Source organism: Triplophysa dalaica, chromosome 8 (genome assembly GCF_015846415.1).
Source record: "Triplophysa dalaica isolate WHDGS20190420 chromosome 8, ASM1584641v1, whole genome shotgun sequence".
In the NCBI taxonomy this organism is placed as follows: Eukaryota; Metazoa; Chordata; class Actinopteri; order Cypriniformes; family Nemacheilidae; genus Triplophysa; species Triplophysa dalaica.
The window spans coordinates 9,392,986-9,417,790 of record NC_079549.1 but is presented as its reverse complement, the minus strand read 5'-3'; the positions used below and the strand labels follow the sequence as shown (position 1 = coordinate 9,417,790).

Genomic DNA, 24,805 nt, shown 5'->3' with positions numbered 1-24,805 from the left:
TTTCAAAATGTTCTTTAATATAAACAAGGCTCTTCATCTCACAAAACTACAGGATAACCAGGAACACCCCTGTCTTACTATGTGCAGTTAGATGGTATTTATTGGATAAAAGTACATGTGATTTTTATCCACATTCCAGAATAAACATACCATGTGTAAAACCAGGTTTGACAACCCATGAACTCTTGGTCTTTGCATTTATCCTCAAGGTAAATTCTGTACATAGTGCCAAATTCACTTTTATTTGTGTTCAAGCTAGAAATAATTTGTGTCCTGTGATCGGTGCGATTGTCCTATCTCAGAAAACAGATGGTTCATCTACTTTCTTTTATGTAACAATAAATTGAAGAATTACTACTGCTACACACCTGCATCTCAAACTGTTCCATATTTGCTGCTTTGAAGCTGAAGGGAAAACAAAGGCAGAAAATCAAAGAAACCTGACCTTGAGATAACAGATAAACAGCCTATCGCATCTCTTTTAAGCTTCTAGTTATGAAAACAGACACAGAGCTTCCATATCTGATTTTACCTGCATGTTTTTTTAAATATAAAGCGACCGGTTGGATGACTGTATCATTTGTTTAGGGCTTGAGCAGTGAGGTCTTGGATTTCTATTCAGGACCCTCTGGCCATCTACGAGATGAGGTAGAGCAGGACCGGCAAAAGAAGACATCGAAATGAAGAGCCATCTTGAGAGTCACAAATTATATTGGGAGGACAGTTAATGAGAGTGATATCGCAGATGTTAGTAGATGACAAATGAGAGCACACCTATTAGAAGCCAGATGTGTAAGATATATAGGTTTGTTTTAAAGGCACTACAGGCTATATGAACATGTTTTGGTGATTTGATATGTAAATAAATCGTTATTTAAACAATGGGGGGCTGGAATGCAAACACACAAGCTGAATGGAATTTAACCTCAATTTTTAGGTTAGATTTATTATGCAACAAAATAAATCTTAAAATATTTGACTATATTTCTGAAAGAGAAAGACAGCAGGTTACTTGGAATATTTATTCGATAATTGAGAACTGAAGTCTGTTCTCTGTAATGTGTAAGAGTGGAACAATATGTCCATATTGTTAACTCAATCTGGCCTGTATACTGAACAGATATGTGTTTGTACTCTGAACATATTGTAACAAAACATGTAATTAACAATGTCAAACCAGTGACCTCTTTATAAACACAGAAATACAAAAAAATAAAACAAACCGCAGGGGACGTGCAAAATTATAAATGAACAGTTCTAAATAAATGAGGTATCCAAAATGTTCTCCAAAAGAAAGAATGAAAACATTTGAAATCAATGCTCTTAAAGGTTCTTGAACTGTATTGTTTCATTATAGTTTTTATTCGTAGGCTATTTGACTTCTTTCAAGCATCCTCACTAGACAATTAAACAATCATTGTGATTGTGGAGGTTGGAATTGCAAACGCTCTAAAAAGTGCTGGGTTTTTATTGACCCATGCTGGGTAAATATTGGACAGAACACACTAAATTACCCAATAGTAGGTAAAAAACAACCCAGCACTTTTTTTTCGTTTGGTAACTTTATATATTTATGAGAGAGCATTGCTGTTCAATTTTATTGCTTATGCAAATTCACTTCTCACCTCTGAGCAGGTTCTACAAACAAACAGTTATCCCAAATAACCCGCTTAACAGCATTAAACGATATCATTTATGCTGTTTACTACCGGATCCATTATGACCGGTAAATTATAACCTTTATTCCTGTATGACAAGGTTCCTGACTCAAGCCCCGGGCGGCGTCATTGAGTGGGTGATGAGCTCTGTGTTTCTAACATCAGGAGAAGGTCCCCAGCTGAAGGCAGGAAAAAGCATGAAGTACCTAGACGTCTACCTGTGTGGATCAGGATGAGCACTCGCACAAGCCAGGGAGCGCGCGCACAGGTTCAACACATGGCACTCAGATCAACAGTTTGTAGTTCAAATGAAAAAGTGAATATTTTGCATTCCAAAGGCTAAAGCTTTACACAGTTGTGGCGTTTTAGTAGTTCAGTAGGTCTTACCGCATTCCATCAACCTCAGGATAATTGCGCTTCTCCAAGATTGAAATCGCCGCGCTATTGGATTGTTTTACGCGTTATCTGTTCTTTGGTGGATGAAGAGCTCGAAGAAATAAGATTGAAGCCGCTGACTCCACTCCAAGGGGATTTTGCGCTCGTTCTCACTAAATTATGTGCTTCGTGAAAGCGCATTATTTAGGGGTGCCGAATCTTCAAAGACATTTTCAAAGTTGTTCACAGGACAAGCTTCTGTCAAACTTGGACTAGCTCAGCATCAAACCTACGTATTTTTTTTACTTTGAAAGGCATCATACAATGGCTATTCCACTTTCCAGGACGCAGCTCGCGCTATTCTTTATTTTACTGTGTCCTGTCAACATTATCGGGCTGTGGTGGTAAGTAATATCTCGTGTTTACAGCTCGATCAGGATGAGCAGTGTTGCGATAATCGAAAAGAACGTGTATTCATTGTTTGGATCATTGTGCGTATGTGATGCACTTTTTGATTAGACATGGAGACATTGCAAGGAATATTATAATTTGGCACCTCAATTACTGAGCACGATCTCCCAAAAATAAATAATTACAATATCAGCCCTTTAGGGAAACGAAACATGGTTTTATTATAAAAACAGTGTAGTGGCTTGCCTGACGATGTTTTTGGAAGATTGATTACTATTTGTATTACCGTAGTTTTACCAGAAATACCATGGTTAAACTGATTTTTGTAAGGAGCCCATATTAAAATGGTTTAACTGCAAATAAAAAAGCTATGGTATATATGTGTAGTTAAAACAATGGTTATTTTGTAATTGAAATCACTGTCAATTATATGAATACTGTAAATAATATTATTTACAGGAACAATTTTATACGTCTGAGAATATAGAACAATTTAAGATGCTTACCAATGATTTTAAATGAGTTCAAAGCTAAATAAAATCTTTGCTCAGTTTGTAATCTGTGATGATACTGTATGTCTAACAAATTGTTATACCATAACAGTTATTATAATTCTTATTCTAGTAATTTCTCTGTAATAGATTTCATTATGAAATGTTAACTAAGGGTTAAGTTGCAGTTTGTTTCAGGGGTAGCGATATTGAGGGTCAGAGTTGGAATTTGAGGTGGACCTCGGGGCTGTGGGTGTCATCATAAACCACTTCTTTGCTTAACACTCTGAAATGCTGAGTGTGACAGGCACTAGATTGCTTGATAAACAGAGGCAATCCAATTAAAGCCAAATTACCTTTAACAAGGGGCTTGTTTACCCTCTCCCATTTCCAAATTTCCACCTCATTTGTATCCACATAAAGGTCAGTGCGCTGCTTTTCCCAAAGCTCTCCATGAGCACACATACACAAGCCAATACACCTGGAAGTATAAAAAAAGTCAATAGACAATGATGCCTTCTTTGGGGCATGGCGCATGCCATCGCAAACCTCTCGTCTGGTGCTGGGATGTGCGTGGGTCTCTGACAGACGGACAGCGCGGCATTCACATGGTGGGGCTGAGAGGAGATGAAACAGAGGCAGATAAACTGGCTCTCAGGAGTCTGATTGTGCTCTGATTCACGGCTGAGAGCTGAGTGCTTGAGGAAGCCAGTCTTTGGGGTCATGTGCTGGAAGCCCGCCAGCGGTCTGGCAGACAGGTGTGCCTGTGCACGCGCCATATCCTCTCTTTCATGTTTGCGTCTGTGTGGGACCTGTCCACTTTAGGCAGCTCTTATTTCCTTTTTAATCAAAACTGTGTAATCTTGACATGTTTGCATTTAAATGACATTTTATGCACCTCTGTGCATTGATATAAAAATTGCACCAAATCTGCCTCTGCACTGCATGCAAATATGATGTTTGTGTACAGTGTGTGCAATGGTTTGTGTGCTTCTATATCTTTTCTGTTAAACTTGATCAGGTAATACAAAATAAACAACTTTTTGTTTGGTACTTCAGGTTAAATGAAAAGTTCACCTAAAAATGAAAAATCTGTGATTGATTTACTCACCCTCAAACCTGTAGGACTTTGTTTCTTCTGGAGAAAACAAAAGATATTTAGAGGAATGTTGCTAACCAAAAATCGGTGGTATCCGTTCACTTGTATTGGTTTTGTGTCCATACAATTAAATAGAATGGGTAAAGTTGTTGTTCGGCTAACAAACATTCTTTGAAATGAGTGTAAATCAAGACAGACTTATAATTTTGGGTGCGCTCTTTAAAAATACTTTATTGCTTAATATGCTTAAATGAACCCACATTATGCAACCCCATGGGGTTTTTAAAGCATTCCGAAGCCTCTTTTGTATTACACATTTTGATGTCTGTCTTATTTAACACACCTGAATTAGCAAAGTACTCCATGACCTGAAGTGGGTGTTTCAAAGATTCTAGACTTTAAAATGTGCAATGCTGGGAGGCAATGATTTTGAAAACCCTATGAGATCTTTAAAGGTCAGGTCATGTGGAAACCTGGGGTAACAATGCCATGTTTTTCCAATGTACATGGCGTGTGTGTGTTGCTTTTTTCTAAAATTGTACGCTTTCATACAATTCACATCATATGAATTCATACAAATAAGCCACCTAGTAAAATAGTTACGAATTCCCATGAGATCAGGCTGGACGTCTTTATTAATCCAACCCATGTAACATATCCCAGACTTCACAATGTCAGATGTTCACACAGAGTCTGGGAGAAGTGAATCTCATTTGGAGAATGGAGAGATATCTAATCAAGAGGCCTTGAGAGATGGATCAGATAACTATTGGATGACAGCCGTTTGGCCGGTCTGGTCACGCTTACAGCGTTTCACCTACGAGCATGTGTCTGCGTCCACCTCGCTCCAGACGTTCAGAGAGAGGTTTCACTTGCGTTTTCCAGTTCTGTGCCTCTCGTGGCTCCGTCTGCATGTGACAGACAGCGTCGCCGCGATGGAGTTGAGGACCTCTGAGGTTCACTCGCTTGATTTAGTGCTGCACTCGAAGAAGAGATTGTGCCATGGCACGGCGCCACGCACCACAGAAGTGAACCCGAGCCACTCTGTGCAGTTCCAGCCCTGTCGTGATTGACTTCATATCCAGCATACTTGAGGGATTAAGTAGGGATGAATTTCGCTCTTTCACAAAGTGAAAAAGAAAACAAGAGACTTATCTGTAACCGTGCAATTCATAATGTAACCTGAGGTCTCCGGGGGACAGAAAAGAGATAAATGTGCATGTGTATGTTCGCACTGATTATTTGGATAACTTCTCTTAATCACAGTTTCCCCTTGTTCCCGTCTATATTATCTTGCTCATACATCACGGTGTGGCTGTGTTTTAGGATATTCCTGATTGCATGAGTTGGGCACATCCTTTTCCATGTTATGATTAGGCCCCATCTCTTGCTTATCACATTCAAGAGTCTCACCAGATAAAGGATGAGGAAAGAGGGGCTTTGAATGAAGCCACGCGGATGATGGTTGATATAGGGTGTGTTGTCTCTTTCTTTGTGCAGCTGCCTGGTCAGATATCAACGTTATGGGCTGTCCTAGGATCGGTGTTCTCTAGCGAAAATACAACATGAATCATTGCATGAGAAATGGCAAAAGTGATGTTAGAATAGTCAGCACCACGTCAAGATCGACTCTCTCAGTGAGCATGTTTCTTTGTCTCTTGTTATGTCTTTGGCCCTGGTCATGGCTGGTTTTGATTAAGAAAACAATGGTTGATCAGACACAGACAAATACTTTCATCTCTATATCACCCAAACCATAATATGACCACATATCCATCTTAGGGCCACTTTTGTGATATTCATGCTTTCCTTTACAGCAAAATCCAATGCTTGGTCTCACCCCTTTTAACAGTGAAACTTGGAAAGAGGGAGTCCTTCCAGCGCTGTCTGCATTTTTATGAGTCTACACCTCCTGCTGTAAAATGTGGTTCTATTATTTGAGAACTGGCAGTGAGAAACCCAAAGGTTTCTTCAGAGAAGCTGGACAGCTGGTGAACTTTGTATCCCCACATCTTAATTATCTATAATCTATATATAATCTATATCTGTAGGAGCTACTAATAGTAGCATCAGCACAGTGTATTACATCTCTCCCTGTCACCAAGGAAACCATGACAATCATTGTTACTGATGATCTCATCAACATGTGGGCCACATCTAAAGCAAATAAAAAACTTAAAAGGTGATAAAATTATAACATTGTCACGGTGATCTATTTTATAGGTGCAGCACAGGGCATCATTTTTGCACACTACCTTAGTTTTGACATTCTCAGTGCTTTCTCTCGACTAAATTAACCCACTTTCTAGTTTGTCAAATTTTCCTTTTTACTTTAAGTGTAACAGTACTTGAAGTACACCGCTAGTTATACATTTTTGCTTGTACTGCAACTATACTACAACGTATAGGTATACTGATCATTTACTAGTTCATTACTTGTAGCTAATTTCTTAGTTAATGAATGTACACTTTTAGGTATATGCTAAGTAAATTACTGTTTTGGTAGGTTAACTGGAAGTATACTTGTGGGTTTTCTGCAAGTGAACATAAAATCATATAATTCACGTTTACATTATTAATACAGTATTACTGCATATTGTTACTATACAAACTTGATGTGAATTCACGTTTTACAAAAACAATCCAAACATTTCATTAGACTTTTCAGTACATCTCAAATCGAAAGATTAAGTGCAACTATAATATAAGTAAAATATTAAGTAAATGTAAATTTTGAGAAAAACAAATATATTTCTCAGAAGTACATAAAATTTGAATTTATTTTTTCTTTTCTAATCAGTATTAATTTTTACAGTTGTTTTACATGTATTTTACATTTTGCACTGCATTCAATTGAATTTTAGCATTAATGGAAATGTCCATAAAGGTAAGGAAAATGTAATGCTAATTTTCTGCCCGTACTTTATCCGTTTTTTACGGGATTTCTTTTTAACAGTGTAGTACGCTTGAATAAACATATTTTTTGCAAGATTTTGTTGTCCTGCTTTCGCTATGTAAGAATGGCTAAATTAGAAACATGTGTATAGGTGTGTTTTATTAGTACAGTCCATCCCAGAAGAGAATCCAAAATAAAACAGATATTTGACAGTTATTGGGTCAGGATGTATGCATAAAATACAGTGATATAGTGTTAAGCATCAACTTACTAATGGTTAAAAGTATTTGTCCCTGCAAGTCATTTGCTATAGGATATGCCATCCTGCAATGTGGAAGTGAAATCAATCCCACATCTCTTTTAGCACATGCAAGCGCATTACACACCAAAACACACTCGCGCTGCTCCCCATCTTAAAACCATCTGTTGAGCGGACGTATGCAAATGAAATATTAGGCCTATCAAGAAGGGATGTATCACCTGTAAAGGCTGTTATCTCCTCTCTCATATTTCTTATCAGACCGCCATGGAAGGCGACTAGCAAGAGCATTGGTTTGTCTTTTTAAAACAAACTCGCACGGCAGATGAATGTTACCAGTCTGAAAGATTAGCCTTGACAGGGGTGAATGAAAAGCAATGAGGTATTCTCACAGAGATCTGCTCCCCCAGACGGCAACGTAATGATATAAACCGACTTCAGCTGCACGGATCACGGCCGCTGAACTCTACTTCGATACAGTCAGAGTTATTAAAAAGAAAGAACCCGAGGATTGTGGCGTACTCACATTACGTCATAGCGACTGTCACGGGAAGCTCTGGCAGTGCAGGCCACGCTCTGGACCCGAGGCCTCCTTTCCCATTAGCAGTTGAAATAAACAATTTATTCAAGTGTAAACACACGTCTGTCATCGCTGTTGATGAAACCCAGCAATTAAGATGCAGCTTTTTCTTTATAAGTTATCTGTTTATGTTCAAGGGGGTAATACGATTACCGCTGACATTATAGTGTGCCTGACTCAAGTACCTGTCTTTATTCTGTATATTTTCTTTGTCATCCGCTAGGAACAATGTGTTCGCTTAAAACTGAGGAAAGGCTTAAATGAACGAGCATCTGCTTAGACCTTTAACTGAACCTCATGTTAAAAAAGGGAACATAAAATTTACAATGATTTACATTACGCAAAGTGGTTCACGTGCTGAAGATAACCACACTTTATCTTCACATACCTTGCGCAGTTCAAACGAGTCATCTGATGAAACATTTCATTTTGTCTCTTTTAGGGCAGTGGGGAGTCCGTTGGTCATGGATCCAAACAGCATCTGCAGGAAGACAAAACGGCTGGCGGGCAAGCAGGCCGAACTATGCCAGACCCAGCCGGAGATCGTAAACGAAGTTGCCAAGGGTACAAAGCTGGGCGTGCGAGAATGTCAATACCAGTTTCGCTTTCGGCGCTGGAACTGTACCAGCCAGAACAAGTACTTTGGCAAAATCCTCCAGCAAGGTGAGTTTTTTCCCTCATGGAGTAAAAGAATGCACTGTCTCAAGTCCCTTTCCAAACTTAATCAATCTTTGTCTCGATTATGGGTCACCAACGTCTCTCTGAGGGCATGAACTTTGGCCTTCAGACCTAGAGACCTGTGCCCTCATTTCAACCTGTCTGATTCAAGTTGAAGAGAGAACAAGGACAGCTGTTGTATCCGAGACTGACTTTTTTTACCTCAGTGGCCTTCCTCTGTGTTAAATTGCTCTCTAAAAATGAGCTCCAAAATTGCCATGCATAATCATTGATCTGCCACATTTTTCAGTCCTTTGAAGAGTAATAAACTAATGTAGTCTCTACAATTATTAGGCTCTTCTCTCAGCCCTCCTCCCCCCACATCTGAAAACTTGTTCAGCAGAGGTCATTATTGTAGCCCACAATAGTGGTCTTGATGCTTAAGTAACTTTGATTATCTTATGTTTTGTAAACATTGTCTTCAAAAGATCTGACAAACTACCCAAAGAGTCTTTAGAGAGCTTTAGAAAGCCCTAAATCCAGTCAAAGCGGTAGCCCATTTGTTAGCGGTCCAGACGCATACAGGGACCTGGGTTCAAATCCGAACCGGGTCATGTCCCGATCCAGCACCCCGTCCTGCATGTCTGCCTCCGCTGTCTGACGGGTTTTGGGCCCCCCCAAAAAAGCCCTACATTCATAAATAATGTACTGGGCTGTGTATGCATTCTTACAAGCAATAGTTTTTGGTTACTGATGCCATTGTAGAAATGCACTATTCGCAGTCAGGCATGATAAAAAGTGTCTAGATTGTTTAGTATTTGGGTATTCATTTGATATCAATATGGCAACCCTTTGTATTAGGCCGTGTGTCCACAGAAAGATTTTTTCCTGAAACTAGCATATTTTTTCTGTTATTTCTAAAGGCAATGCCACACTTTTAAAATACTCCATCAACTGGCATTTTTGTTCACAATTTACGCCGGCACTCAGTATATTCGTCTGAGCACCAAGAATTAAAAAATATACAACTTTGGGTACAAACTCAGTTTTTCAATATCACTTTTCACGCAGCCGACCAATCACAGTGCAGAAGGGCTGGACAAATATCCGATCAACCAATTGGCACATCCTACTATGTACACCTGTATAGATGGTTAAAACATGAAAGTTACTGCGCATTTTTCGCCAAAACTTAACTTCCAAGACCAAATCCGAAGAAATTCTTCATGTAGATTATTTCTGATAACAAGCAAAAGAAAGAACAAGAAAAAAATACATTAGCTCGCAAGCAGGGATGCACTGATAGGATTTTTTGGGCCGATACCAATACCGATTTTAACAAACAACTATTGGCCGATTCCGATATCGCTACCGATATGGGTCAATTACATATAGTACTATACAATACTAGTTAGTTTTTCTGCATTCAATTTATTTTACTGAACATGAAGTGGATCCATCCATCCATCCATTTTCTACCGCTTATCCGAACTACCTCGGGTCACGGGGAGCCTGCGCCTATCTCAGGAGTCATCGGGCATCAAGGCAGGATACACCCTGGATGGAGTTTGAAGTGGATCCATTTAACATTTTAAGAGAAGCAAGTTAAGATAATAATTTACAACAAGACAACATGACGATCTTCTAAGGTTATTTTTGCTATCCAAAAATTTATTTTATAAAAACATTTACTCAAATTTGACTTAAAATAGATCATTTCTTTAATATATTTAAATAAAGTCTGTGCAGTTGCTATTTTTTTATTTAGCTGGATTAAGTGTACTTGCATTTAATTTCTAGTTTTGTACATTTTTAGTAGCAGGTTTGTTATGAGGTTAACTCGACGTTTATTTTGACGAGGAATTTAATTTTGACGGCTTGCCGCAAAGTTTGACAGCAGCTTGCGCCTGAGGTAAACTTGTTAGCGTCCACCAGATGCGTAAATGTCCACTACAGTAAGTTACACCAAACCACACCACTCATTCCCACGTAGAACAAGCAGATTGCATATTTAAACAGCAGCTGAATCATTATTAGCGCTATTTGTAGCACAATTTGAACTTCATAAACTGTTCAGCGGTACTTTCTTGGGTGTTTGCTACTTTCCATCTGTGTTTTCAGCTTCACGGAAATCAAAAGGCCCTAATATATCGTCGGCATCTGCCTTTTTCATGCTATTGCCGATTTGCCGATGGTGTTAAAGTAATCCAATATTGGCCACTTAATATCGGCGGCCGATACATTGGTGCATCCCTACATAGCAAGTTTAAAGTAACCAGTATTATTTTGGTTTACCAGTAAAAGAACTGTTACTTGGCTAACTTAAATGCGACAAAATTACAAGATCGATTCAACAAATTGTTTATTTAATGTAATTAATATACAGTAAAATATGAATATAAAATAATATTAATCCACCTAAATATAATATATTATTAGTCTCTAGCCAGACCAATCAACAAACCCTAACAGTACAGAAGTTGAGTTTTATTTTAAGGAGAACATATGTTAAATCTATTTTTACATTTATTAATATTTATTATATATTAATTATAAATGGCTTTATATTAATTCTATTTATAAATTTGTACACAGAAAATTAACATTCTTTCACATTTTACATGTTTGCATCAGCAAATAAAAGACTATTTTAGCAGTGAATATTGGAATCTGCTTGTTGTCCACCTTTACTGCACTGGTTTCATTGGTTGTCACCAGAAGAGGGCACTATTTTGGCTCCCCATCCTGTGCCCTAAACTGTGTGAGAGACTCAGATGGTCAGTGAAATGTTTTGCCTAAATTCCTTCTTCTTTAAATGTGCCCATATCACAGTGATGTAGAGAGATGCAGGCTTGTCATACCCAAGTCTGATGCCGAGTTCGTGATTTGGCCTCCAGTGTGGACGTGTTCACACACGGATTGCAACATGATTCCTGCGTCTGCATCGACCTATCTCAGACTGAGCGCTGGAGACTGCCTCACAAAATAGAAATTAATCATAAATTCCTATGTGTCTATAGGTGAGGCTTAAGTGCTCTTCTGGTTTCGAACATTTACCACAATTATGGTGAGTCTCGACTCTAATGACCACGTGTCAGGACTGAGAGCCATGCAAAGGCAGGTTCCCTTCCTGCACCATGCAGCAGGGTTGCAAAGAGTGTCACACATATTTCTTCCTTTGCTAAATAACTGGGGGCTATTTCTTTCTCTATTCAGACATGTTTACCAGAGATTGTTTTCTTGGCCCAAGGGAGTGGCCCTTCAATGCCAAAATTTCCTGAAAATGCTGGTGGCTGCTTATACGCGTCTTTGAGGTTATAATGAAGGTGTTAAAACTGCAAAGAGACAATATGCGGTTTCAATTAAAAACACCAAGAAATGATAAGGATGCCGTTGTGTGCGTAATTTGACCTGTCGCCTCAGGAATGCTTCATTAGTTTTGGTGTCGAGACCTTTTGCGTCAATCAGTGTCTTGTGATGGTGTATTGTCTGCTCACATATCCCTCAGGGTTTCAGTATTAGAATGATAAGAAAAATCTTAAGACAAAGACGTAGTGGAAAGCAAATGGTTTTTTTATGCTTTTCCTATATTTTCCTCCAGAGAAAGAGACTCTAGGAATCTCATACAAAAGAAGAGTCATATTTCTAAAGCTGGGACACCAGAATTCTTTTAATCATTTGTAAAATAAAGGTTAAATTGTTTTTTTACACCCAGTTTATGGAAGACACCCTTGGAAGACACCCTTATCCAAAGCGACTTACAAGTAGGAGAGCTTTACATTTTTTTCTGAAATGTAACTTTTTTGCACTTTTTCCCACTGTATGTCCGGAAGAAGGCTGACCAATGCCTCAGACCCCTCTCAGATTTAAGAAGATATTGAGCAATGCTATGCACGTGAATTTTGTATTCATTATTTTATTTCTAAGCAATTTTTGGAGAAACATCTGAATATGCTGTTCCTTAATAACAACTTCAATATGATCATAATTACATTTCTAATTTTGTAGTAAATTCACAATTTGCGTATTCACAAGCATATCACAGACCCTTGAGGTCTATCTTCAGTAACAATCAGAAATAACATTCTTGCCATTTGTTCAGCAGATGTGTTTGGTATCTTCAGTATTCTGGTCGTAGCGATGGTGAACTCACATTTGAACTCGATGTGTAAGCGTGTGTGCTTTTGATAGAAAGAGATAGAGAGAGATCTAGTCAGAGATACAAAGACAGAATGGTGAGCCCGTGTCAGATAACACAATGCTACAATACATCTCAAAGCCCAGAGGCAGACAATTTTTGCAAGTGTTAAGAGTCAATGCCCACTTATTTTAATCTAGTTAATCCCGTTTTACGCCCCTAACGTACGTGCTTCAAGTATAATGTAAAGAAAGCACACTGCACTCTTTAGTGCTGTTCCAGAACGTTCTATCTCCCACTGTTGGAACAGGTCAGAGGCCAATGTACTCAGCATGAAGAACTGGTAATATGTGTTATCGTTTAAAGGGCCAGTCACCCCCGCCTTAATAGTAAACACAAGAGGAACTCCATTGTCCATATCTGAGAATATCTCGAAATCCTATCATGAGCATTGGTTTGCGATTCTCTGCTGTATTGCCTCTGGTCAACAAAAGGTGATCCCAGGTATGCAACAAGATCTGTGCAGTCGGAGATGTCTCAACCATCTCTGCATGCAGACAACACATGGTGGCAAAATAAATCAGTCAAAAATGTTCCGCCCGCCAGTGCTGGAGGGCCCCTGCCTTCTCGTCTCTTTTCATCCTCTAGCCCCATGCCTCATTGACTCAAAGATTGAGTATTAAAAAAATATTTGCTAATTCTTACAGAAGCCCCTTCTGGCATTAAGTTCTTGCACTCTTTCCCAGGCAGGCCCTGACAAAGACAGCTGCACAAAATTTGTTTGGAATTTGTGTCTTGGAGGAAAAAATAAGAGAGGGAGGTGAAATCAAGAGAGTTTTTTACCCTCCGTCTGTCATGACAGCCTGTTTTATGAACGTATTGGATTAGATTTCCATGGATCTGAAGGGGCCAATTTTGTCTGTGATGTAGCTCAAATGTGGAACATTATATTGTTTACAAAATAGTGTCCGATCATGATAGGTCCTACTTCTTTTTTTAACAGGTGACCTTAAAACTGTAAGAATGTTCAGTGAGTTAAATTCAAACACTGCTCGCTTAATAATGACATTTTTTAGCACCACATCCTAACCAGCTGCCACACACCTGGTAAGAACTGTTTAGCAGTAAATGAAGATATGATTTATAGTTTTGCAGCCATTACATAGCATAATAGGTATAAACACTTTTTGACACTCTTTGGCACATACAATACATAAAATGTATGAATAGGAGCTTTTTATAGAACTGGTATTTTCTGAGGCATTCAGGGGATGTAGTGGAACACAAAAGCTTTTAGATTCAAACAGGTTTCCTAACATTTGTAGTTGGTTACATTATCTATGAATGTTCCTAACATTCACAACCAGAAAGCATCGAAATGGGTTTCTGTTATTTTGATAAGTAGGCCTGTATAAAACATTTCTGTGACATAAAAAAGCTTTGTAGATTTTGCTATGTAATGTGATTACACATTTGTGCAATTTAAGCTTGGTTTAGATGTCTAAAAAACATTTTGGAGCAACTGTTTGCAATCGATGAGATTTTCCGATAAGAAGAACAAAAATCACAGATGATATCTTTTTAATAGCTCAATTATTTCTCATTGGCATCAATGAGATAAAATGGAGAGCAAATGGAAACTTTGCTTAAAGGAACAGATCACCCCATATTGAAAATTCTGCAAGCGTTTACTCCCCCTCAAGTTGTTCCAAATCTGTGTATTTTTCTTCTTCTGAAGAACACAGAGAAAGATATTTGGATGAATGCGAGTAACCAATCAGTTCTTACCCACCATTTACTGCCATAGTAGGAAAAATTGCTTTATAAATGTCTTTGTTCTGTTTCCAATTTTTTTTGAGTGGGCCTGCCTGTGAAAAAGGGGGCCATAATGTATATGTACATTGCCATTTCATTAGGTTTCTATCTATTAATAAAATGATAAACCTATATTATACAGCACATGCCACCGTTTTAGAAAGCATAAACATAGCAGTTCTTATGCAGGTCCATGCCAAAGGTTACCTTTTACATGACAGGGCAGAGTGTTCAAGGGTGAGAACAGTTTCAGTTGAGAAAAGTGTTTTGACACAACAAGAAGTCAAATGCAGTGTAGTTGTTATCTTTAGACATCTACTCATTTTCTTGCTCATCTTTTCTTAATTTATATTAAAAAAAGAATATTATGCACCCGCCTTCGCAGCGTAAAAATTAAACTCTTGGAGCAAAAGATGCTTCGCACAACACGTGACATAATTAAACCAATAACTTTGAAAACACTGAACCCTTTGGAGCACTGATTGGTCGATCAACCAGCGTAACAAATACAGTATTTTTATTTTAAGCAATCAAAAATCTGAGGAGGCCGTAGCCTACATGTAAATGAATGGGAATAGGTCCGCTCAGGCCTTGTCGTGGGTCCTACTGGTTCAGGGGCACTTTTGACTTCAATTGTAATTCTTCCTAATATAGTAGTCAATGATGGCAAATAACTGTTTGGTATCAAGCGTTCTTTCAAATGTCTTTCTTTTTGTTCATCAGAAAAAGGAAATGTGTACAGATTTGGAACAACTCGAGGGTGAGTGAGGGTAAATGAAGACAAAATTAGCTTTTTTGGGTGAACTGTCCCTTTACGTATTTTGCATGTATGATATTTCTCTTGAGAAAAAAAGACAGAAATCTCACAAATATCTCCATTAGAGTTTTAGAAGAAATCTCAACAACGTCACAAGTTGAGGTCAGATAAATATCCTTCATGAGCTGACAATGACATTGGTTATTGCGGAACACAGGTTGTTCATGGCGTCCTGAACAGAAACCAGACACTGCTAATGCACAACAAAACCGACAACTCATACCAGCATTGAGCCGAGAGCTTTATGTTGGGGTCATGAAGTGTGTATTTTTTATCTGTATCCATAGAATCTGAGGATCTGCTTGTATGTCACAGGGGAAGCTGTTTCTCCTTATGAGGGTACTGCATGTTTGGATAGTGCAACGGACAGCTTTCTGCTTATTAAGACTGTTGTTGTTCTGTGCACCAAAAAGCTATAGGTGTTTTTAGTTGTGGTGCTGTCAGAATTACCCAGAACACACACCCACACACAGTTGAAGGAACACAACAACATGTACACACACAACTTCACAGCTTGAAGAAGTCAGTGAGTGTATGAAGGGACAGCTGGGATTAATATCTCAGTATGTGTGTGTTTTTGCGTGTCGCTATAGCAGAGCGCTGATTCAATTTCAATGGCTTTAATGAAACCCATTCACAGAATCATACGATATAGAATTGGCGCTGAGCTCTGGAAAGACTGCACGCTCGCCGTGTCCAGAGTTTACGCAGGACAAAAGTCATTATTTTCAGTTCTTCTACAACCAGGTATTTGGTTACATAGGCGCTACATTAAACAACACTATGGCGGCGGCCATATTGTGGAGATCAATACTGTTCTAAAAACAAAGACGTGAACATGGGGGAGGTTTGGTTTCTCTGAATAAAAGGCATATTACCGTTTACATTTCACAGCCAATTTCAATGGTTTATGATCTAATCTGATATGGAAAATTCATATCTTAAGAAATTTTTAAAACTTTGAGAGGATTTTACTTATTTTTCATAATATTTTTGCATTATGACATTTCTTTGTCATATATTTAATGCACATACAATTCAGCGACCAGTGTGGCATTTGTTACAAACAAGCAGTACAGTTTGCACACAGTGTAAAGAGTGTACACCTTAAGAACAATATTGTAACTTTAACTGTAAAAATTGTTTGTAACTTTTGGTAAATATTGCACAACTGTAACAATTTAACACAGAGGAAGGGTATTGTTGGGATCACTTTCAAAGCGTTTTTTTCCAGCTTATAAGTATACTTTTATACTTCTTTAATATTATTTATTATTTACCAAAACTGTCAAAAATAGTTACAAAACTGTAAGTTTTTTCGTCGCTGGGGTGGTACTTTTAAAGGTTTCTTTATGGATATACAACACAAAACATGTTGTTGTGATGGAGACGACAGGCTCTCTCACCACACTTCCACCACGCTCGCACTCACCGGAGTTCTAATCACCGCTCATCAGCGCCAGCAAAAAGACACTGTACCAACACTCAGTCATCATCTGGTCTCACTTCCCTATACAGACTCAAACGTGTGATACTCACTTTGTTACCTATCTAGATAATCCCTCGTCAAAAGTCTTCAGTCTGATCATCTTCCTCGTTCGTCTTCAGTCTCTTCTTCTGTGTGTTCATCTAAGTCTTCTTCTGGTCCCGTCCCCCTTAACTCAAGTATCCATCCTCATCATCCTCACTCCCGGATACACCTGCCTTGCATTAACAATCTCCTGCAACCATCAAGGACAGTACTATCAATCTGCCTTCTCACACATATATCAGATATAAGTATCACTCACCCGCATTCTGTCGGTGTTGTGTGAATAAAGCATTTCTAAAGTTACTTACCATCTGCCTTCTGAGTGTTCTGCTACAGAAGATCAGACCGCTTCAAGAATGAGTGCTCCCCATTCCTTTCAGGAGATTGTGGACCCACCCAAGAGTGCATTGTCACACAGCACGCCATCTTCACCTACACAGCACAATGTAAACATATTTTCTTCACCAGTGATCGCCTCCAGTCCCATGGTGTCTCCAGTGCCGTACTCTGGTCTGACAGAAAATTGTAATGCGTTTCTAATGCAGTGCACCCTCAAACTTCAACACCACAGCTATCTGTATCCTAGCGATGCTTCATAAATGGCTTATATTATATCTCTCCTCTCAAGAAAAGCTATTTGATGGGCCATGTCCCTGTTGTCTCAAGCTGGCCCTCCAATTCACTCTGTTAACAACTTCATACAGCACTTTGGCCGGTGCCCTGGTGGTTCTGCCGTAAGTGAACAACATTTTTTAAATTGCAACAAGGAAATTTGTCAGTTTATGATCATGCTCAGAAGTTTCACAACCTTGCTGCCGCAAGTGGATGCAAGGAAGAAGCTCCTGTAACTAATTTCCTTTTAAAGTTTAAGCCCAAAACTCCATCAGGCTAGCAGCAGTGATGCTATAGGACAAAAAAAAACTTTTCTGTTCAATCAGGGTGACCCAGCTACCTAGATACAGACCATGGGACTGTGCAACCGATCTCAAGGAGGGTGAGCCAGTGCCCCATAGAAAGATCTATCCTCTGTCTATCACTGAACAGAAGTACATCACCGAAGCCCTCAAGCAATGATATGTCCGTCCCTCTCGGTCCCCTGCTGCATCAAGCTTCTTCTTCATGGTCCAGCAGGACGAGCACTTAAGACCTTGTATTGACTATTGAGCACTCAACAAAATTACAGTCAAATTTTGCTATCCGCTTCCCCTCGTCCCAGCAGCTTAGAGGTGCGTGCATCCCACCAAGTTGGACCTCTGCAGCACTTACAATCTGGTGCGTATAAAGAAGGACGATGAGTGGAAGATGGCTTTCGTTTTCCTTATGGGTCATCATAAGTACCTTGTGACACCATATGGACTGGTTAATGCTCCTTCGGTGTTCCAAGTGCTTGCATATAATGACAATATTCTGATCTACTCTTCAAATCCCAATGATAATCAGGGCCACGTTGTAGAAGTCTTACAACACCTGCAAGAGCACCCCCTCTACCGCAAAGCTGAAAGATGCAGTTTTCATCAACCCACCATTCAGTTCCTCGATTACAATATCTCCAAAGAAGGCATTATCATGGACGAGGGGAAGGTGGCAGCCATACGCAACTGGCCAAAGGTGGAAGCCATACGCAACTGGCCAATACCCATAACTGTTAAAGATCTTTCGGGGCTTCCTGGGTTTCGCCAACTTTTACATATGCTTCATAAAGAACTTCAGATCCATAGTCCTTTCTCTCAAAGACCACCTCAGCAAAAAAACTGAATCCCTATCCTGGTCTCCCTTGGCCACCAATGCCTTCGACCAGCTTAAGAAGCTGCTCCTCAGGCATCCCGACCCATCTTAATCGTCGAGGAAGACAACTATTCTTCCAGTGTAGGAGTAGTGCTCCCACAGCGGCGGCAGGGAGATCCCCTGGTACTTTATCCATGCACCTTCTACTCCCAAAAACTCACCCAGGTGGAATATAATTATGAAATCCCCAACAGAGAACTGTTGCGATCAAGCTCCCACTGGAGGAACGGAGGCATTGGCTGGATGGTGCACAACATCCCTTTCTCATTTACACGTATCACAAAAACCTGCAATTCCTGAAGTAAGCTGTCAGCCTGCCTCCAGTTTAACCCCCTACCAGTGCGTACTCGGCTATCAGTCACCCCTGTTTCCGTTGTCAGGGGAGCCGTCAGAGGTACCCGCCATCAACCACTGGTTCCGGGAAAGCGAGAGAATATGGGACGATGCTCAACATCATCTGCAGAGAGCCATTAGACGTCAGAAGATCTAGGCCGATGCTAGACAGAAGGAGACACCTCAGTACCGACCTGGACAGATGGTAAGTTTCTCCACGAAAGACTTCTGGGTCAAACTACCATTCCGCAAGTTAAGTCTCAGATTCATTGGCCACTTCTCCATAACTCGGCCAATCAATCCTGTTTCACTATTTAAACCCTACCACTCATCCCATTCTCATCTTTCCACAGAGCTTTACGAGTCTGGCCTGGCCAGTTCTTATCACCTTCACCTGCCTCTCATCATCCCGCTCATAAGCACCAGCATAAAGACAGTCTGCCAACACTTAGTCATCATCTGGTCTCGCTTGCATATACAGACTCAAACCTGTGATACTCACCTTTTACTTACCCGGATAATACCTTTTCGAAAGTCTTCTGTCTGATGGTCTTTCTCCTCATCCGTCTTCAGTGTCTTCTTTTGTGTGTTCATCAGAGTCTTCTTCTGGTCCCATCATCCTCATGTTCAGTCCCCATCGTTACCATCCTCAATCCCGGATTCACGAGCCTTGTGTTCACAATCTCCTATAACCATCAAGGACAGTACTATCAATCAGCCTACTGATCACTCACCTGTATTCTGTCTGTTTTGTGTGAATAAAGCATTTCTAAAGTTACTTGCCATCCGCCTTTGGAGTGTTCTGTTAAAGCTGTACCTTAATGGGCACATTTTTCTACCCTAAGGACCTATTGAGTACCAGTTAAATGTTAGTAGTAGAACATATTTATCTCTACCTTTAAAGCTACACAATAACTCTTTAGGGTACAATAATGTACCCAAAAATGTATATCATGTATAATTTTTATACCTGTAAAGGTACAAAAAGGAACATAGGGTACCACCCCAGCGACAGAAAAGCTACAGTTAGTTTATAATTGCCTGCATATTATTGTTTGTATCTGCTTTGTAAGATTTCATATGGCTAAACGCAGCAGTTCTCTGGTTGTGGGTGAGCTGCGTACCTCACCACAGAAATAGCCCATGCAGCTGTGAGATATCTTAAGTGCCTTGATTATCAGTCCAGTATAACCCAGTCTGCTTGTCATCATTTGAAGGCTCTTTCTCTGATGTCACTGTTTTTGTGTGTGGGTCTTCACAGACATCCGAGAGACGGCGTTTGTGTACGCCATCACTGCAGCAGGCGTGACGCATGCTGTTACCCAGGCCTGCAGCATGGGGGAGCTGCTGCAGTGCGGCTGCGAGGCAACGCGGACCAGAGGGCCACCACCCCGTTTAGGCAGTATCGGCCCCACGGAAGGGGTGAAGTGGGAGTGGGGGGGCTGCGGGGATGACGTGGATTTTGGCTACGAGAAATCCAAGCAGTTCATGGACGCCAGGCGGAGGAAGGGCAAGAGCGACATTCGCACACTGATAGATCTTCACAATAATGAAGCCGGACGATTGGTATAGTATTTTGTGTCATCTTCAAGCAAAAAGCTATGACGTCACCTTGGAATAATAAGGTCTGACATTTTTGTAAAAATATACATAGTCAAATGGAATGCAAAAAATTTGAAGCTCAATATCTTTAAACTGTTTATAAAATTGAGAGAACCTTATGGTTCCAAGGTGCCAATGAGTATTCTACAGAAATTATATATATATATATAAATTGTGACCTATTTTATGATAAGCCAAAAGAAAATCGAATCACCAAAGACACCAAAATAAAGATTTGTGATGTATAGCATGGGTAACATTTAGTAAAAAACATAGTTTACAAACAATTTTAAATCTGAATAAAACAAGATATACAAATTTTTTCTTATTAAATATCACAATTTTACTTTACCTTTGTACTTTACCGAGAAAAATGATTTTGATTAAAGCATGTATTTTTTTATAAATAATTTAATCATTCAAAACAAGACATGCACCATTAAAATAATGGAGTCATGTTGGCTTGAATGTTCCTGTTGCCCTCATGTTCCAATGCAGGTCTGCAATGGATGATTGTTTTTTCATGTTCCTTAAGAGATATCACGGTAGATTGATCTTTTTTGCATCAATGCATGGATGTTTCAAGCACATTCGTGTACTGTTTTGCCTGTACAAACCTTCAGAGATAGTCAAGCTCAAATGAGCAGATGTGCACTTCAAAAGCCAGTTCATTGGAGAGCTTGGATATGTTATGAAATTATATTTGGCAGAGGCTGGATAACACAGTAAGCTAAGTTGAGACTGGTTTTCGAAAATAATCATCACTCTTTGAATCTTACCTCATTTCCCTCACTGTCTGACTAGACTAATAGGTAAAGATAATGTAACATGCTATTTCATACATTATTTACACTGTTAAACGTGCTGGCTTCTCAAGCTAAACATGGTAAACTTGTGAAAACACGAATTGAACGTATGACATATTATTTCTGTGCGCGATTCACTCCGCCTGGGTTTGTACAAGTTTCTGAAAGTTTTTTTGAACATGGATTCACGTTTCGTAACAAGGGTTCTTAGTCCCTTATTGGACTATTCTCTCGGAAAAGCAAGCCCACGCATTATCCAGCTGTGTTTGTTTGCGCAACGCATTTCGGTGATAAATGTTGATATAATGCTTGATTTGGAGATCGTTTGATCGATAGATGGCCCAGCACTTAAAGAAGCCTTAAGGAGTCAAGCTAAGTCATATGTTCTTTTTTTTGCTTGGCAATCTGCGTGTGTGCACAGCCCAAACAACGCAAATTTATAGTGAATCAACAGTTACTGTAAGCAGGGATAATGCGATTAGGTATTGTGTGCTCGTGCTGTAGTTTCGCTCCTCCTGCACGCCTCCAGGAGCTCGTCTTTTTCTGGAAATAATCGTACAGCTGTATCTGTCTTTTATAAAGATTTTTGATTCAAACTAAATACTCTTTGAAGATACAAAGTATGCAATACTACTCTATAGGTACTCAAGATTAATATGAGATTGCCAGAGACAGCGTGTGTTACCTCATCTTTAAAATGTGTAGCTTTTATCAACATTAAAATACTTACGCACAGTTAAAAACTTATATGCTACATATGTTTTGAATCACATCCAACTATTACTATTCTTACTTACTATTACAATTTGTTTTTGTATTATTGTATTATTATTATGTACCCTTTAGATGGTTCCCCTCAAGAAATCACCAGAAGACAATTACAAATCCACACATTATCTATTCCCCACAATGTCAATAGTGCTTTGAAGTCACTGACTCAGAGCCTCAGGTTTTGTAAGCATAGGGTGACTAACAGGTAAATTGCAATTAAGAATTGACAGGCACTTGATTTTTTCTCGTTCAATGATTATGTGAAAAAACAACTCTTTTGAAATCCCCCCCTGCAGGGACGTGGAATTAAAGCGGGAAAAATGTTAATGAGGTATTTATCAGATGTTAATTCAAACAGGTATAGAAGTGTACCAATCATTGTATTCATGCTCCTGTATTGGCTTTCTAGCAGCCGGAGGCTACAGAGAAGAGATGGAGGGAGGGAAAAGACAAGGGCAAATTCCATCTAAATAGCTTCTCCTTTTATCTCACTCGACTATCTTTGTGTCTTGAACTACAGGCGGTGAAGAATTATATGAGAACTGAGTGCAAGTGTCACGGGCTGTCTGGCTCTTGCACTCTTCGGACCTGCTGGAAGAAAATGCCTCACTTCCGTGAGGTGGGTGACCGACTGCTCGAACGCTTCAACGGGGCCTCCAAAGTGATGGGCGGGAACGACGGCAAGACCCTCATCCCAGTGGGTCAAAACATCAAACCACCGGACAAGCAGGATCTCATCTACTCGGCAGAGTCTCCGGACTTTTGCCTGCCCAACAGAAAGACGGGGTCCCTGGGCACGCGGGGCCGAATGTGCAACAGCACGGCTCTGGACGTAAGCGGATGTGACCTCCTATGTTGCGAGAGGGGACACCGGGAAGAAACGGTGGTTCTGGAGGAAAACTGTCTCTGCCGTTTCCACTGGTGTTGCGTAGTGCAGTGTAAAAAGTGCTCGGTTAGGAAGGAACTGAGTTTGTGTCACTAACCCAAAGCCCTTGTTCCAGAGAAGTCCAAAAATCTCCTGGAAGTTGTGCTTGAACACTGACTCAACCAAGATTCTTGGAAATCTAGGTTTGCTCTGGGTTGACTCCAGATTGACTATAGATTGTATTGCACATGAATACACACTTCAAACCCTGAGGCTTTGGAAAAGATTGTGCAAGTGTCTGAATGCCTTATACTACTTGGGGTTCTTCAACTGTAGAAACAAGACATTTCCAAATTCCTATCAGCAAAGTGAAGTGGGCTTTGTGTATCAGTTTTCTTTTAGATCAGCCTCATACTGTATATTCTCTCAGTTGATTGCTATAAGGGGTTACATCCACTTTTAGGGGGAACACACACTCTTTGCAAGAAGCCACTTCCGTCTTGAAAAGAAATAAGAGAAGCACAGAAACATGATTTCTGCTGGTGCAATGGTAAAGGTTGTGTTTGCTCCGTACTGTCAAAAATGACTGAAACATTAAGCAAAGTATTTGTTTTAGCGCTCTGAAATAATGGACGTCTTCTGGATAAAATAATTGAAGACTCTTATTTATAAGCATTTTATGACTACTTCTAGCGAATTGACTTATGTCCTTCATTTGCTATCGAAAGCACTTTGAACATGAGAACTTTAGTCAGAAAGAGTAACACTTTTACTCCTCAACTCGGTAGTTTCAAAGGTACAGAAGCAAATGCAGGAGAAACGATATAAAATAACCTTTATGTGTCTTTGTTTGTCATATATTTAATCTACAGGGCTTTAATGCACTTTTACTGATACCACTCTTGTATATCTGTTTCCTCTCGAGTAAAACATATTTTCAGTGGTTTGTTTCAGTTTTGGTTGCTTGTTCTTAGATTAAAGAGTTCTTGCATATTGTATATGCTCTGAAATGCCTTTTAGTATGCTAACACTGCTCAACTCAACAGATCATTAACCATATTCAACATTGAGATCTACAAGTGATTTTACATCGTTTTATCACAGGGAATATTGCTGTTTTTCTAGAGGGTTAACACATACTGTGATATGGATTTTGTGGTATCTGTCATCAAAACACTGCTTGTTCATGAAGAGGCCTTTTCAGGGCTTTTTATCATCTTGTTTAATGAAGTCAGTGTCACACAAATGGATTACAGTGTGTTTGTAGTCTGTATAGATAATTAACCCAGGAAACAGAAATAAAGAATGCAGTTTCACTTTATAAGGGTCAGCCATGAGACTTTTATCAAGTGTTAATCTCAAACACCCCTTCCTTTGTATGGAATGTATTGCATTTTTTGGAAAATACATTTGGATGGTATCATCCATCTTGTGAGCCAAAAAAAAACACCATTTTCATGCATTTTTAAAAGGAGCGTAAAAAAATTATGTTTGAGTTTGAAGAGTCGTATATGACAGGGTCGTATTTATCTTTGGACTGTTTCAAACTTTATGTGGTGAAAAGTGAAAATGCTGTGGAAAATGTATATCCTTCCATCAAAATATCTGTTTATAAAGTCAATTTACATTAATTCATATTTAAATTAATTTAGATTAAAAAAAATCAACAGACTGGAAATGAGAAGTCATATTTACAGCTGCCCAGTACTCAATAAAAAAACACAAAAGTATTTTTTTCTGTTATCCTTACATCTCTTTTATGTTTTAATTTTATATTACAAAATACAAGTATACATCTGAGATTACACTTTGTAGGCTACTTAAAAATATATATTTAGTATTTCAAGTCTATTGATGTGTACTTGATTAACCTTTACACATTTTGTTTTGACAGACACAAGATTCTTTCAATAGTA

The 24,805-nt window shown here is 39.3% G+C and overlaps 1 protein-coding gene across 1 annotated transcript; it reads left to right on the top strand.

The window, feature by feature from the left end:
- The first annotated feature begins 1,853 nt into the window (after positions 1-1,853).
- Positions 1,854-24,483, top strand: wnt6b (wingless-type MMTV integration site family, member 6b). Its single transcript, XM_056754895.1, has 4 exons — positions 1,854-2,437; positions 8,212-8,432; positions 20,107-20,411; positions 22,545-24,483. Exons 1-4 carry the CDS (start codon positions 2,358-2,360, stop codon positions 23,004-23,006), a joined length of 1,068 nt encoding a protein of 355 aa, XP_056610873.1. The 5' UTR covers positions 1,854-2,357; the 3' UTR covers positions 23,007-24,483.
- The last annotated feature ends 322 nt before the right edge of the window (positions 24,484-24,805 follow it).